Source organism: Caenorhabditis remanei, chromosome I (genome assembly GCF_010183535.1).
Source record: "Caenorhabditis remanei strain PX506 chromosome I, whole genome shotgun sequence".
In the NCBI taxonomy this organism is placed as follows: domain Eukaryota; kingdom Metazoa; phylum Nematoda; class Chromadorea; order Rhabditida; family Rhabditidae; genus Caenorhabditis; species Caenorhabditis remanei.
Window position 1 is genome coordinate 8,063,332 of NC_071328.1, and position 14,719 is coordinate 8,078,050.

The 14,719-nt window shown below is 38.1% G+C and overlaps 6 protein-coding genes across 6 annotated transcripts; 4 read left to right on the forward strand and 2 right to left on the reverse strand.

Moving 5' to 3' along the window:
* Positions 1 to 1,275: 1,275 nt before the first annotated feature.
* GCK72_001593 (uncharacterized protein) lies at positions 1,276 to 2,925 on the forward strand (the record flags this gene model as incomplete). Its single annotated transcript, XM_053723041.1, has 7 exons — positions 1,276 to 1,428; positions 1,531 to 1,611; positions 1,661 to 2,019; positions 2,120 to 2,382; positions 2,467 to 2,614; positions 2,715 to 2,810; positions 2,856 to 2,925. The coding sequence occupies 7 exons, from the start codon at positions 1,276 to 1,278 to the stop codon at positions 2,923 to 2,925; spliced, it is 1,170 nt and encodes a 389-aa protein (XP_053591686.1).
* Positions 2,926 to 3,086: 161 nt separating this feature from the next.
* On the reverse strand, positions 3,087 to 5,004 carry GCK72_001594 (uncharacterized protein; the record flags this gene model as incomplete). Its single annotated transcript, XM_053723042.1, has 10 exons — positions 3,087 to 3,162; positions 3,218 to 3,333; positions 3,459 to 3,516; positions 3,697 to 3,810; positions 3,859 to 3,937; positions 3,985 to 4,093; positions 4,186 to 4,461; positions 4,544 to 4,776; positions 4,826 to 4,915; positions 4,968 to 5,004. The coding sequence occupies 10 exons, from the start codon at positions 5,002 to 5,004 to the stop codon at positions 3,087 to 3,089; spliced, it is 1,188 nt and encodes a 395-aa protein (XP_053591687.1).
* A 356-nt stretch (positions 5,005 to 5,360) lies between these two features.
* On the forward strand, positions 5,361 to 6,878 carry GCK72_001595 (uncharacterized protein; the record flags this gene model as incomplete). Its single annotated transcript, XM_003114528.2, has 4 exons — positions 5,361 to 5,422; positions 5,718 to 6,054; positions 6,181 to 6,493; positions 6,568 to 6,878. 4 exons carry the CDS (start codon positions 5,361 to 5,363, stop codon positions 6,876 to 6,878), a joined length of 1,023 nt encoding a protein of 340 aa, XP_003114576.2.
* Positions 6,879 to 8,083: 1,205 nt separating this feature from the next.
* Positions 8,084 to 8,605, forward strand: GCK72_001596 (uncharacterized protein; the record flags this gene model as incomplete). The annotated part of the gene is made up of 2 exons (XM_003114670.2): positions 8,084 to 8,265; positions 8,317 to 8,605. The coding sequence occupies 2 exons, from the start codon at positions 8,084 to 8,086 to the stop codon at positions 8,603 to 8,605; spliced, it is 471 nt and encodes a 156-aa protein (XP_003114718.2).
* A 1,069-nt stretch (positions 8,606 to 9,674) lies between these two features.
* Positions 9,675 to 11,442, reverse strand: GCK72_001597 (uncharacterized protein; the record flags this gene model as incomplete). Its single annotated transcript, XM_053723043.1, has 8 exons — positions 9,675 to 9,866; positions 9,910 to 10,128; positions 10,181 to 10,371; positions 10,425 to 10,553; positions 10,615 to 10,695; positions 10,757 to 10,903; positions 10,950 to 11,243; positions 11,379 to 11,442. 8 exons carry the CDS (start codon positions 11,440 to 11,442, stop codon positions 9,675 to 9,677), a joined length of 1,317 nt encoding a protein of 438 aa, XP_053591688.1.
* GCK72_001598 (uncharacterized protein) lies at positions 11,387 to 13,724 on the forward strand (the record flags this gene model as incomplete). Its single annotated transcript, XM_053723044.1, has 2 exons — positions 11,387 to 11,656; positions 12,657 to 13,724. The coding sequence occupies 2 exons, from the start codon at positions 11,387 to 11,389 to the stop codon at positions 13,722 to 13,724; spliced, it is 1,338 nt and encodes a 445-aa protein (XP_053591689.1).
* Between the last annotated feature and the right edge of the window lie 995 nt (positions 13,725 to 14,719).

Below are 14,719 nucleotides of genomic sequence, written 5' to 3' on the forward strand. Positions count from 1 at the left end.
GTAACCCGAAATTCAATTAATTGAGCTTGTGAGCAAAATTACCGAGTTCTATAATAAAACGAGTGAATTAGTCGAAAAAAAAGGTGTAGAAGTGAATATGTGCCCATCAAACCATGATATACAGCTTTTCAACGCCAGAAAGTCAGTTTTATTTTTTTTTGGAGAAACAAAAAACTCTCAAATTTTCAATAAAAAGTGCATTTCTCCTGCTAATTAAGTCTTTCCAGGTGCTGTTATGCTATTTTGAGACCTTTCAAGTACTTCTAGACCGAAAATTTAACAAAAAACTATATTTTTGGAAAAAAGTTGAACCTGAAAATTGATTCAATAATTCCAGTTTTGAATATTATAACACGTATTCAGGCTTAAAATGTTCGCAACAGTCATCTTCATAAATGTTACTAAACGAGAACAAATGAAATCGCTCCAATTTTTCGTATTTCTTCTGAAAATGGCAAAAAATGGTTTTTTTAGTTGATTTTCTTAAAAGTCTTTCAACTCTCTTATTTTTCGACAATGTGAGAGAAGATTACACTCAAACGATGTATTTTTGTCCGCTGAACATTTGTTACTTCTTTTGAACCAGCGAAAACGCTGAAATTTCGAGAAATCGGCGAATAATCGGTTTTAAGCTAAAAAACGAGAATTGCGCCAACAATCGGCGCAATCGCGCTCCGTTGCGGATTATCACTTTGAAGGACTGTGATTCTTAGCATTTTCTTTTAATTTCTCTGCTTACTATCTTCCCCTCTCTATTTCTTCTACTCGTTTTTTGCTCTGCGTGAATCATATTGCTCACTCTTAACTGAGTGATCATTCATAAAGAAGAGACTCAGATAGACTCCACTAATATGAAGTTAGATTATTTTGGACATAACAGAGAGACTTTCTGACTGTACAGGAATTCCATATTTTGCACTGAGTTGATCTTTAGAATCTGTATTTCACAAGGTTGTTTTTCTGATTCTTTGTGTTTCGGCAGTTTCCACAGTCTCTTACTCGGAAAAAATTATTATTATTTTTCCCCATCATCTGCTCTTTCACACTGAATATTACCTGTGGCTAATTTTGAAAAATAAACTAGGGCAAACGTTTGAAAAAAAATCGTGAGGCACGATCCCGAAACCATACATTTTGATGATACTGAGAACAGATTACGTCGCAAAACATGGACAGTGTGTTGCATCTCTTCTTCAATAGAGCCGGCAAATCGGCCCCTCTTCTTAAATCGTATATACTAATAGGAGTAAGCTTACAGACTTATTTGTGTTACTGATGTCGAATAAAGCAATCATTGAACAAGGCCTCAAGGTCATTGGACTTCCATACAAAGGCTCCGATCCAAATGGTTCCTATATCCAACAATGGGATGCTGATCTGATCGAATTCAGCAAAAATATCGAAAAGTATTACGAAGATAATCGTCAGGTATGACTGAAATTAAAACTAAAGGAATCCCTTCGAATCCATTTTTCCCAGGAAACTGCACATTTATACTAACATTAAGTGTGGTAATGATATAATTTGTAGACGGATGGGGAGTTCGCGAAAAAGTTGCAAATTCTGAAGGAAATCGAAGATTATTTGATTAAACAAGTCTTCAATAAACAGGTACTCTTTGCATTTAAATGTAATTAATTCTAGAGAGTTTTTTTTTCAGATTAACAGGCGGTCTTACGAAATAAAGGCAGTTGTACCTTTCGGAAGTTCGAACAGTGGTCTTGGTATGAAAGGGGGAGATCTTGATTTGATAATTTGTGTATATCCGCCACTTCCACAAGGATACGAAGTCGAAATGAAGAGAAGAACAAATGACATCTTGACTGTCATTCATGAAAAAATCAAATCGAAAGAAATGCTTAGAAATAGGAGATTTGAAGATCTAGAACACAGAGAAAAAGCTCGAGTTCCGATTGTTACTGGAAAAGTTGATGGCATTGACTTGGATATCAGTATTTCAATGACTCAACTTGTTTGCGCCCAATATCTCTCATCCAAATATATTGATGCTTATGAAAAGTGAGTTAGTGAAAACATATGAATGAGAAATTATTTGAAAATATAAACCATTGAAGCACTGCTATTTCTAGAATAAAGTATCATCAACATTTCCATTTAGATACGATCGTCGATTCATTCTGTTGGCTGCATTTGTGAAAGAATGGCAAAACTCTGAGAAAGAAGGAAAGGACGATGAGTACTGTAGAGCTGTTTTCCCGAACTCTTGTAGTACCGTACTCCTTGTAACGTTCTTCATGAAATACTACAACCTACTTCCTCATGTCACCACAAAGCATAATGGTAGCAGTCTTACTGAAGAAGTTTGTGGTACTAATGAATGTTTCAGATCGCCTTGGGGAGGCGTATGTAACATGGGCAAAAGTACGTCAAGGAGAAAACGGAGCATTTGGAGCACAGAATTTAGGTGAGATCGCTTGTTGAGCCTTTCAAATAAACCATGTTCAGAGGTAAACAACTGGAAGAGAAGTAACTTCTGTCAAGTGAGCGTTGGAACATTATTTCTTCTTTTTCTTCACTTTTATACAAATGTAATTGATTTCAAAACTCAAAGGTTGGAGATGGAAAGAGCAACGGCTAAACCGAAAAGTGGGAAGTGAGTTGATGTTTTCGTTCTTTTTCATTGGCCTTAAAGTAACTAAAAAAACTAATTATTGCTTCGTATATTTCCTTCTGATTTAAATTGAAGTTTTAAGTGATGCTCCAAATCAGATTGTTATCGAGGATGTGATTGACAAACAGAATCCAGCAGGGTCAGTCACCGATATCGACGCTTACAAGCAATATCTACAGTAAGCTTTAAAAATTAAATTTCAAAATAATTTTCTTTTTTTCAGGAAAGCCTTGAAAATCATCAAAACTGTCAAAGGAAAAGATATTTTTGACAGATTGCTGGGGGAAGATTGAAGAATATGACCTATTCACTGGGCAAAAGATGTCTCTAGAACTTCAACAAATACAACAATTTAAAACAACTGTTAACTCGTATTATTATTATTATAATTTTCAAATAAACAAATAAAGTGACATGTTGATAAGGTTTCATAGAATAACAATAAGATCTTGATTCATTTTACATCTTCTACGTCAATGTCCACTTCATCCTCTTCGCCACGATGATGAAAGGTGAGCATCAATTTGTAGCTGTAAAAAAGTGGTTCACCATTTTTAAGGGCTCAACTTTCTATTATCTACTTACTCCAAATCTTGCTTCGCTTCTATATTCTCTTTTGACGGATCCGATTCACATCGCCGAATAAGACTTTCATATTGTCGCCATGTCACACAATGATGGTTGTCGATTGGTTTTCCGCGCTGAAAATGAAATCGTGTTATTGGGAAATGTCATATTAAAGTTTTTTATAATAAAACATGGATAAATTTGATATTGAGTTCGAATGAACTCAACAATTTTTCACTGAAAATTAGTGAACACTTACTGGTGGCGCCATGAGGTCACGAGTGACAGTGTTGTATGGCATTTCACGAGTCTCATTTCTGAAAAAATAAGAAATTTCAGGATATGAAGAGAAAAAATGTATTTTTATTTTTTGCTACTTGAGAGTGAGCCGTATGTAGAAGAACATATGTTTACTACGTCATTGTGAATTTAGACAGACAAATTCAGACACTTGCATGAACTTGCCAACGGTATTCTGAATGTTGAGTAAAACATACAAGGCATCAGTAATACACTGTCGAAATTTAGACACCAATTGTTCTCTTGACAATTTCAAACTAGCGAACGTTGCTTCACGTACATCAGTTGAATCACCGAGTGACATGAAGAATCTGAAAAATCTCACTCTAAAATGCTTTATTGAAAAAAAAAGTGTTCACCTTCCTCTTTCCTCTCTTCCTTCTTCTTCATCTTGTTCTAATTCTACACTTCCCAATCCAGCCAGCGAAAGAAGGAAATCTTAATTTTCATTTTTAGGAAACAGTCACAATTTAACATTTTCTTACGTAGCAATGAAGCCAAAATATGTTCAGGAATGTTTTGAAGCCATTTCTTGTGAGATGCACCGCTTTGGCGGAGACTATAATGCCAAATAGCACATTTCGGTTGCGTTGCCTGAAAATTTTGATTCAAATGAGAAAGATTCGAGCAATAAAATTCCGTAACTTTTAAAGAAATGTTAACTGTACAGCGATTGAGGTACTTACAATAGCTAAGTAGCATTTAATGAACTGTTTTGCTCTGCTTTGCAAGTCTCCAGTCTTTCGGAAAACAACCGAATTATAGACGTCTAATAAATCCATTCCCTTGAAAATACTATCATCTTCCACAACATGTTCTCCACTGCTAACACGTGTCGTCAAGAATTCAATTGGAGTATTCGATGAAAGTGATGCGGTTGTAGCTGCCAATGTTGTCATCTTGAAGTGATAATGCTCGAATTTATCCCGTACTGTTGACATTGATGCTTTGAGAAGGTTCCACTGAAAGTCATTGATATTTTTCAAAATTGGTAGAAGTAGAAGACTAGTGAGAAACTTGATTTTTTGGTTGAAAAAGTCTCACCAGAAATGCATTTCCAATAACAACAAGGCGGCTATCAATAGCTCCTTTACTCAAATCGTCGGATAAACTCCAAATATTGATATTTGCCATCGAATGCACATTTTTTGCGTATTTTCTCGTAAGCTCTTTGAGCATCGCATCATTTAATGTCTTTTCGAGCATTCCATCTGCAATGATCCGTCCTATTTGTTGAACATTCAGATGTTGTTGTTGAAGTTCACATTCAAGAATCTCTATAACTTTGCCAATGGTTTTATTTTTTATGCAAGTCTCTTTTAATACCAATTGGAGTGAGTTGTACTGATCCATCTGTCGGAACGCGTGCCATTTGATCGCTGGGACCAGCCTCACAGAATCGTTTCTCGTCTTGCCCTGAAATATGATTACTTTAAACTGGTTGGTAATAATAACTTTTATTTACTACCTTCAGATGTTTCATCTTTAATTCTTTTCTGCTTCATTTTTAGTGCGGATGTGTCGAAATCAATGGAGATTACTTACTGAACTTGAAGAAATCTGAATTAAAACCGGATTTAGGCAGCGTACGGAACGAAGAGACGCAGAGTATTTTGAATCAGTGCGTTGGAGCATGTTTGCCTCTGTATTTATGAAATAACGTCTTGTTCAATTTTGAATTGATTTCCCTTGATTTTGTTGTTGTTTTTTGAGTTTTAATCGGTAAAAAATGATATAAGCTATTTGAAAACACTCCTAATCTATTTTCACTTGAATAGAATTTCAATTTTATTCTAAGAGTTCTGTTTTATCCATCATATTCGATTTTCCAACTATTCCTTTTAATATTCGTTCTTTTCAGATGAACTCAACTACCGAAATTGATAATCTGAAGCGGGAATTTATTTTCACGTTGCGGAAAAAGTGAGTTTCATTCAAGAAAAATTACAAAACCAACTCGATTATCTTTGAACACTTTATTGGGTATTGATTGAAGATATAAATGTTCTAAGAAGGTTCTTGTCAAAGTTTAAAATTTTCAAAGTTTAAAAAGCCAGATTTCTAATAACCTAAAGCTCTCCATGGTTTCTTGCCCAACAGACAGAGACTATGGAACTTAAAATGAAACGCGTAACGAAACTTTGTCCTACCAAAAGTTCCATTTCGGTGTCTTATTTTTAAGCGATTGATAGCAGCTGATATTTCATCTGATTTTCAGGTTCCCACGTGACTCCTCGTCATCTATTGCAATAATGACTGTGAATCTGATTCGAAAGATCATCTTTCGTGAAAATCCAAAGACAATGACCGATTTGCAAGTTTCATTGGCAAATCATTGTAAACGATTGCACGCGGCCGAGAGATCAGAACTGATTATCATTAATATAGGACTGATGATTTCGAAACTGGCACGAGACGAAGTACTTCAAAAAAGAGGTGGTGGGGAACCCGAACCATTGTATACGTTGTGGAGAGATGATGATGAAACAACGGAAAGATTAAGAACTGCTGATATGAAGAAGATTCGCAAAGATTTGCAAGCTTCTATTAAAGAGGTAAGGTAAATAAACAATACTTCAATGAGATTAAGAATTCTGATGTAGACTTAACAACCATAAAATATAGAACAAAGACAGTATTGATATTAGTTTCATAGAAAACTAATATCAACGACATTTCAGCTGACAACAGAAATCGAATCATCACGTGAATGTATTGCTTCTCAATCAACTGAACTCTTGTTCAATAACGATATTGTAATGGTTCATTCTCTTGCAACTTCGAAAACTATGCACGCTTTCCTTACACATGCTGTGAAATCAGGACGTAAACATCGTGTAATTGACATTGTGGATGAAGAGGAACAACTTGAATCGGCTCCAAATTTTGTTACCCCAATCGAACTATATGAAGTTGCTTCTCGAATGCCGGAGACGTCGAAAGTTGTTCTTGTAGCTGCCGCATATTTTCCAGATGGATCTTGTTTGGTTCCAGGTAAAAATCGCTTTCGTGATACAAAGCAAACACAATTTTGGTTTCCTAAAACGCTTGTAACTTTCTGATTTTAGCCGGCGGTCATCAAATCGCTCTTCTTGCCAAACGCCACTGCATCCCGGTCTACGTTTTGGCTCCATTCTACAAGTTATGTCCCTTTTTCATGACTGATCCGGATTCTCTGCATTCATTCCGTTCAAACACTCTTCCATTCGATTTGTCAGCCCAAATGACCGGACACGTGGATTGCCTTCATCCGGCATTCGATTGTCTACAATCGGATCTTGTTACTCTTTTCGTGTCCAATACTTCGTGCATCATTCCATCTCATGTCAACCGACTGAAGGAGGATTACTATCACTCGCAGGATATCGCGGATTATTAGAAAATTTTTTGTTACTGTTCGGTCCCACTTTCAAAGAGATTTTATTGTATGGAGCAAAATTTTCTTTTTTTCTAGCAAAAATTCCTTCTTCCGGATCATTGTTTTTGTTTATTTTCCTTTTAATTTTTCTGCTGGGTGTTTCTTTTTTTCCTGTAATGCACACATGTTTCGAATTCAATAATTTTCAGATAAACTTTATGCTTCTCCTGCCGAGTTGTTGAGACGGAAATCTAAAAACAGATCAGACACAAATTTCAAATAACGTGGAAACATTTAAACTTAATTTCGAAGTTCAACATAACGCTTTCTCATTTTCACCTCAGAAATAGGAAGACATGTCTTCTAACAAAACCAGTCAACCTGTCTCCTCTGAAAATAGACGCAACAATTCAAAATCGTACGTTTAACCAAAATTTAGAACTCATCCTAAACTGATTGAAATGTTCTGATTAGAATCAGTCTTTTTTTTAAATCATTTGAGAGATATATGAGCGGCCCAAATCGAATTTTTACTTATGAATCAGCTGACCTACCCTGGAAAATGAAAATTTTGAAGAGAATATTCCAGATCAATTCAGGAATCAAAATCTCCGAATCTCAAAAACAGCTTCAAAGCTTTCCGACAATCTTCAAGTTCAAAAGTTTCAAATTTCACTCAAACCGATAGAAAAGAGGATCAGACTACAAAAACAATCTACACAACTTCAGAAGATTCAGATAAGATAAAAGAGAAAAAGAAATCGGACATTGAGTAAGCTAGAGTCAGAGAAACACTGATGATATTCCTCACTTTCAGTTTCTATTTTTTGACTTACCGAGTGATTTCTATACTTCAGTTCGTGCTTGTCACATACATTTTCTTTTCATTCATTTATCAATTATTTTTTGGGAAAACCCAAATGTTGATCAAATTTGGAGGCATTTGTTTCGCTGAGGTATGCCTTTGTTTTGAAATGCGGAACTGCCATAATGTGACTTGTTTCCAGTGCATTCTTTTCATTTTTACTCGAAACTTGGTTCGGCTACAGTATAATCTTAACACATCGATATTCCTGTTCATTCAATATATTTTTCTTTTCTTCCATTTTTCATTCTACTTACACTCCAATGAGAATTCAAACAGGTAAAACATCTGACCAAACCGACATGAATACCTCTTCTTCAGATCGTTCTTTTCTAGAGTATTTGGGATTCCCACAGTTTGCATGATATCATCGTTAGTCCACTTCTTATTGGTCATCCAGTCGATTGAATTAGTCGGAGAATCTAATAAACTAGATGATTATAGTGATAAAATTATTGTCGAGGGATTAGAGAAACAGATAAATGATTTTGACGCAATGAAAGCTATTCTGATTAATGATATTTTCAAGGATGAGGAAAATTTGTGAGTTGAAGAACACAGCAGACTCTCAATCAACCTTGAATCCACTTTCAGAAAAGTCATCTTGAGCGTTCGAGACCAAATGGGTGGTCCGAAGTCTCTTCGTGGAACTAGTATCAATACAGAAGTCAGCAGAAAGTTTAAAATGAGAATGGATGAGAGAAGTATCCATTTGTCAAGAGATATCAATACGGTTGCCAGTGTGGACGCATCGAAAATGAAAAGAAAGAAAATGCGGGAGAATTCTAAAACTGCCCCCGAAGTGAGCTCATCCTATCCAGTCACATCGAAATATAACGATTGCTTGAAGGTATTAAATCCAAACCTGAACATGATATCATAGTGCAATTCACATTTCTCTCATAGAAACCTTATTTTTCAATCGAGATTCGAATACTTTTTTCAGCAAAGGAAACCACTGAGCCCACGAAAAGTACTATGAGGAGAGCTGTTTTGGTGTATTCTTTAGAGAAAATATGAATCTGGTATACATTTCAAGTGCATAAATGAATATATAATCACTTTTCTTAAATGTTTTTTTTTTCTATAATTGTTTAAAAGAATACCGACTTGCCGTTCTATTAGAGAAAACTCAGTAACTACTTTTATCAATAATGCCGAAAAGACGGATACGATTTTAATCAAACTAGAACTGAATATGGGCTATTGCATTGTCTGGATATTTTAGTTTTTGACCGAGAGACGCGAATATACTTTTAATGTAAAAAATACAAAACATTAGCAAAGTACCCCTGAATCATACCTTTTTAGAGAAAGGTCCATTATTGGAGGACGAGAATTCTTTCCGATACAGGCAGCTCTTTTTAATTTCTGGAACTCTGAAGATCTTCTCTACTTCTCCGGGAAAACTGTTAAAAATCATTCAGCAGTCTACAAAGATTTTCTCTTGCGGATTTTATTGAAAAAAGACATCGAGTTGTTTTTAGTGAATGTCATCATCTCTGGCGGTCAGGGCAGGGGAGCAATTTATTTGATCAAACGAGTTATACCCCAAATCTCAAACTTTTTTGGGTCCTCTATTTTTTTCCTTTCGGTCCACCATTTGAATTTCTGTTCTTTGTTTTTGAATTTGAGACATTTTGAATTTTTAGACGTTCTTTTTTCGGTCCTCGATTTTTGTTTGATTTTCGGTTCGTTATTTTGAGTTATTTATGAATAAAAAAAAACAATTTAAAACTGAGAAAACAGTTTCCGTTCAAAGCGAGTGTTGTTGTGTCTGAATTCCGTTAGACAACTCGTTAGAGAACCTTAAGATATGTTGCTTCTGTTTCTAGAATCTAGATCAACCAGAGGCTTTTTCATTTTCAAACTTTTATCCTACTACAGACAATACAAAAAAGAAAGTTCAAAACTGGAGCTTGAAGTTGCTTGCTTCTAGAGTGCTTGTGGAATTAAATGGATGCGATGAACTGTTTCCAGTATTCTTTCTCCTCTTTAGCGACAACTTCTGGCTTCTTTTTGAAAACCAAAGTTGCACGACGAATTCCAGCCGAACGTTTCTTTTTGATCAATTGTGGAATCTTGTAGCCCATCAACTCAGCAGTCCAACCGTCCTTTGGTCTTTGTCCACCGAACTCATTGAACTGAAATAAATGAAAATGGTCTAGTCGAAGATCGCGTACTCACCTCATAAAGGTATCCGAGGACTTGTCCAATAGTGTAAGGATCGAAGATGATATCCTTGGCCTTGGTCTGAACAGGGTGCAAGACGTAGAATCCGTGCTTGTTAGCAATAATCTTGCTGAAATCTCCTCCTGCTACTCCGCCAGCACCGACAACTTCGAATTCTTCGCCGAGATCTTTGATAGGTCTTCCATCAGGGAGTGTGTCAAGAGAAAGATTAGTCTGAAAATACGTTTGATTCTATTATTGCTTATGATATTACCTTTGATTTCACTGGCAAGCTTTCCAAAACGGCAGGGTCGATTGGATTGTGCGGACGAGGTGCACCTCCTCTTTGGATAACTTGCGGGTTACCAACAATAGTGGGTTCATCAACGGAAGCATCAGTACTGGTTTCTACATTAACCATGAAAGGAGTTGCATTAGTAGCCGGAGCTTGAGTGGATTCTGTTTCCTCGAGGGTTTCTTAAATCCATTGAGGATTGAGGAACAAGTGAGATCGACCGTTTTTAACATACCTTCCGTGCCGAATGGAACGAACCAAGGATCTTCAGTAGTTTGGATGGCTGTAGTTCTCTCAGTAGCATTCTTGCCGAATATGTGCGAAGGATCTTTTGCAGTAGTTTGAATGGGTTCTACAGTTGTTTCTGAAAATAATTTAAAGCTGAACCATTGAGAAACAAGTGAGTTCGAATGTTTTTAGCATACCTTCTGTTTTAGTACCCGCAGGTGCATCCGTGTCCCATGGGAAGGAAAAAGGAGTAGGTTTAATGGGTTCTACAGTTGTTTCTGAAAATAAATTAAAGCTGATCCATTGAGAAACAAGTGAGATCGACCGTTTTTCACATACCTTCCGTTATACTCTCAGAAGCATCCGTGACGAATGGGTCGACAGGAGCCTGAGGGGCAGTCGGAATCAGACCGAGTGGATCTTCTGTAGTGGATCCTCCAAACTGGAATTCTGGTGCCTCTGTTTCGGCATAAGTGTAATCGTCAACTAAACAAAAATAAAAATTTCGCTCTTATTCATGGACAGAACTTACGACCAGAAGTGACGGGTTCTTCAGTTGTTGGCACGTCATCATCTTCATCATCAGGTTCTGTTCTAGGTTGAGCGTAATCATTATATTCTGTAGTTTCCTCTACTCCGTTGTCAGATTCTGTAGCTTCCTCTCTTCTGTAGTTGAATTCCGTAGTTTCCTCCTCATCATCATATCCGTAGTAGGGTGTAGTTTCCGCATCCTGACGGTAGTCGTATGTTGGAGTATTTGTAACTTCCGGTTCACCGCCATTCCCCCAATAATCATCATCATCTTGGTCTTGGCCATTCACAGAGCCTATAATTAAAACAATTGAAAACTCAGACGATATGAGCAAGGAGAACGAAAATTTCAAGTGATTGAGATAGGCAAATCTTGATCGAAATATTGGAAAGGAATAATAGAAAACAACAGATTCCGAATAGAAACAACCTTTTGAAATGAGCATTACGCCGAGAAGTATCGGCAAGATACGATTCCAGCGCATCATCTTCATTCTTCTGGTTGTTGTCGTTGGTTTGGGCGTCCTATATGGATCGGTCTTCAAGCGAGTCTTCTGGTGGTCTTCTTATTGGGATAAGAAGTCAGTTGAGCTGGCGAGAGAACCAAAACAAGAGGGAGAAAGTGATAAACTGAAGATATCGATTGAACTCATCATCTTTTATATATTCTCTTATCAAGATGCTCCATTTTTTTGGCACGTTTCAAAGGTTGTGTCGATTGTATCAATTTAGTGGTCACGTTTTAAAAAAAAGTTGTTCTTGTTCACTTTTATCGGATTTTTGGAGAAAACTCACGTGGAAATCAAGCAAATAATTATAACTTTTTCGCAATGGAAAAGAGGGAAAAACTAACCATAGAAACTTCAAAAACAGCTTGATTCTACGAAACAGTCTCATCATCAGCATAAAGGAGGTGAGATCTCAGAAAAAAATTGGCTCAAAGTTCGGTAAGTGATTTCTCTGTGGGTGCCGAACCCATGCCCTAACGCGCATGGGTACAATGCCGCAACTGAGCTACACACGGCCGAGAACCTGAAGAGTTGACGCAATACATGTAGAGCGCAATTCCAAATTTTATTCAATTCGAGAACTCGAGTTTTTGAGTATCAGTCCTTAATTGCATATCAGTGCGTATTCCCTTGCACGATTCCAGCCAACAATATTAGTGATCATTGAGAATTTCCGGATGAATCATAAAGTGTTTTAAGAACCTGAAAAAAGAGAACTTTAAAATTTGATAACATGTATTTTATTTTCCTCAATAATCGCTCTATTGGGTACAAGAGCCAAAATGACAACCAAAGACAAGGAAGAGCGCGCCTGTATCCCCCCGATTTGGGGCTTGGGGTATTTTTCGAGGGGCATGAGGGTGTATGATGCCAATTTTGAGCATCATACAAAACACGCATGTTTTTGACAGGAATCGAACCAAGAACCTTTTGATTCGCACCGTCAGCACTAACCACTACTCCAATTGGACACGTTATATTCTCTTAACCATGGTTATAATAACTTCACGCCTTTTTCATTTTTAAAATTCGTAGATCTACTTAGGAAACCTTTTCCCCGCGGAAAAATTAGTTTGAACGCAGCAGGGCTGTAACCACCGAGGGCTTAGCTGAAATGAATTCAAAGTTGATTGAGCCTACAGGTGGTGTGAGAGCAAGCTCCAGGGCGTCCCTGTTTTGAGGTAATCACTACTTCTAAGGTGCTGAGCCAAGGGGCGGAGTCAGAGCAAGCTCCAGGGCGTCCCTGTTTTGAGGTAATCGCTACTTCTAAGGTGCTGAGCCAAGGGGCGGAGTCAGAGCAAGCTCCAGGGCGTCCCTGTTTTGAGGTAATCGCTACTTCTAAGGTGCTGAGCAAAGGGGCGGAGTCAGAGCAAGCTCCAGGGCGTCCCTGTTTTGAGGTAATCGCTACTTCTAAGGTGCTGAGCCAAGGGGCGGAGTCAGAGCAAGCTCCAGGGCGTCCCTGTTTTGAGGTAATCGCTACTTCTAAGGTGCTGAGCAAAGGGGCGGAGTCAGAGCAAGCTCCAGGGCGTCCCTGTTTTGAGGTAATCGCTACTTCTAAGGTGCTGAGCAAAGGGGCGGAGTCAGAGCAAGCTCCAGGGCGTCCCTGTTTTGAGGTAATCGCTACTTCTAAGGTGCTGAGCAAAGGGGCGGAGTCAGAGCAAGCTCCAGGGCGTCCCTGTTTTGAGGTAATCGCTACTTCTAAGGTGCTGAGCAAAGGGGCGGAGTCAGAGCAAGCTCCAGGGCGTCCCTGTTTTGAGGTAATCGCTACTTCTAAGGTGCTGAGCAAAGGGGCGGAGTCAGAGCAAGCTCCAGGGCGTCCCTGTTTTGAGGTAATCGCTACTTCTAAGGTGCTGAGCAAAGGGGCGGAGTCAGAGCAAGCTCCAGGGCGTCCCTGTTTTGAGGTAATCGCTACTTCTAAGGTGCTGAGCAAAGGGGCGGAGTCAGAGCAAGCTCCAGGGCGTCCCTGTTTTGAGGTAATCGCTACTTCTAAGGTGCTGAGCAAAGGGGCGGAGTCAGAGCAAGCTCCAGGGCGTCCCTGTTTTGAGGTAATCGCTACTTCTAAGGTGCTGAGCCAAGGGGCGGAGTCAGAGCAAGCTCCAGGGCGTCCCTGTTTTGACGTAATCGCTACTTCTAAGGTGCTGAGCAAAGGGGCGGAGTCAGAGCAAGCTCCAGGGCGTCCCTGTTTTGACGTAATCGCTACTTCTAAGGTGCTGAGCAAAGGAACGGAGTCAGAGCAAGCTCCAGGGCTGTGTTTTAAAATGTTTTAGGTTAATCACTTATGTAAAACGATAGAATAATGATTGACACTTTCACTTTTTATATAACAAAGATCTGCAATGTTCTCTGTGTTTCTTTCTTCAATTGAGTAGTCGATGTAGTGCTGGGTGACGGAAAAAAAGTTTCTGGAAAAAATTAAAACAAGAATTCCGTTTTTTCCTTCGTTTTGCTTGCTAGTTTTAAATACAACCATTTCTTGTACAATGTGAACAACTCCAGCTGCGAAGCACAAAAACACCAGCTTGGTCAACCGTGAATTGTCCGTAGGCAAAATTCAATCGTCACGGAAATACAAACGTTTTATGAGAAATGAAGAATGTGGGGGACGTGGACTTTCAAACATACTGTGAAAAAATTCCTGTAAACTAGAGTTCACGTATTTCGGCTTTCACACCCTCATGCCCCTTTTCGACTAAATACATGCCCTGGAGCCAGAATTTCTCGCCAGAATTTCTCGCCAATATGTCTGAGTACTATTTCCTTTCCAAAAATAATTAAATGATTGAAATCTGTGCTTGTATGTACACATGCATGTATTTCATTGAATACAGTTGCCCTGAGAAAAATTCGACCAAATCACCAACTCTGTGTTATTAAAATGAAGCAATATGACTAGGATAACGGATCCTTGGTGTCGTGGACATCATTTTTTGTTATTAAAAAATATAATGCCGTATTCTTATTCTAAGTTTCTCACAATTCTCGTGCTTTTAATTCTTTTCCGGCAGAGGAGTATCCTCAATTCGCTCTGTTCTCTCGTTCATCTAGGTTAATACCAGATTTCATCTCTCTTAACCCTCCTATTATTTTCCGCTTCGTTTTGTTTCTGTGCCTACTTTTTCGCCTTCAGAAGATTTTGTACTCCGTTACTTTTGAATCTTGGGAATTTCGTATTCCACTGGTTAATCTTTATTTTGAACTGATTCAGGCTTCTGAACTATAGCTTCAAGTTTTCATTGCAGGGTTCAGGTCACATTTTTGTACA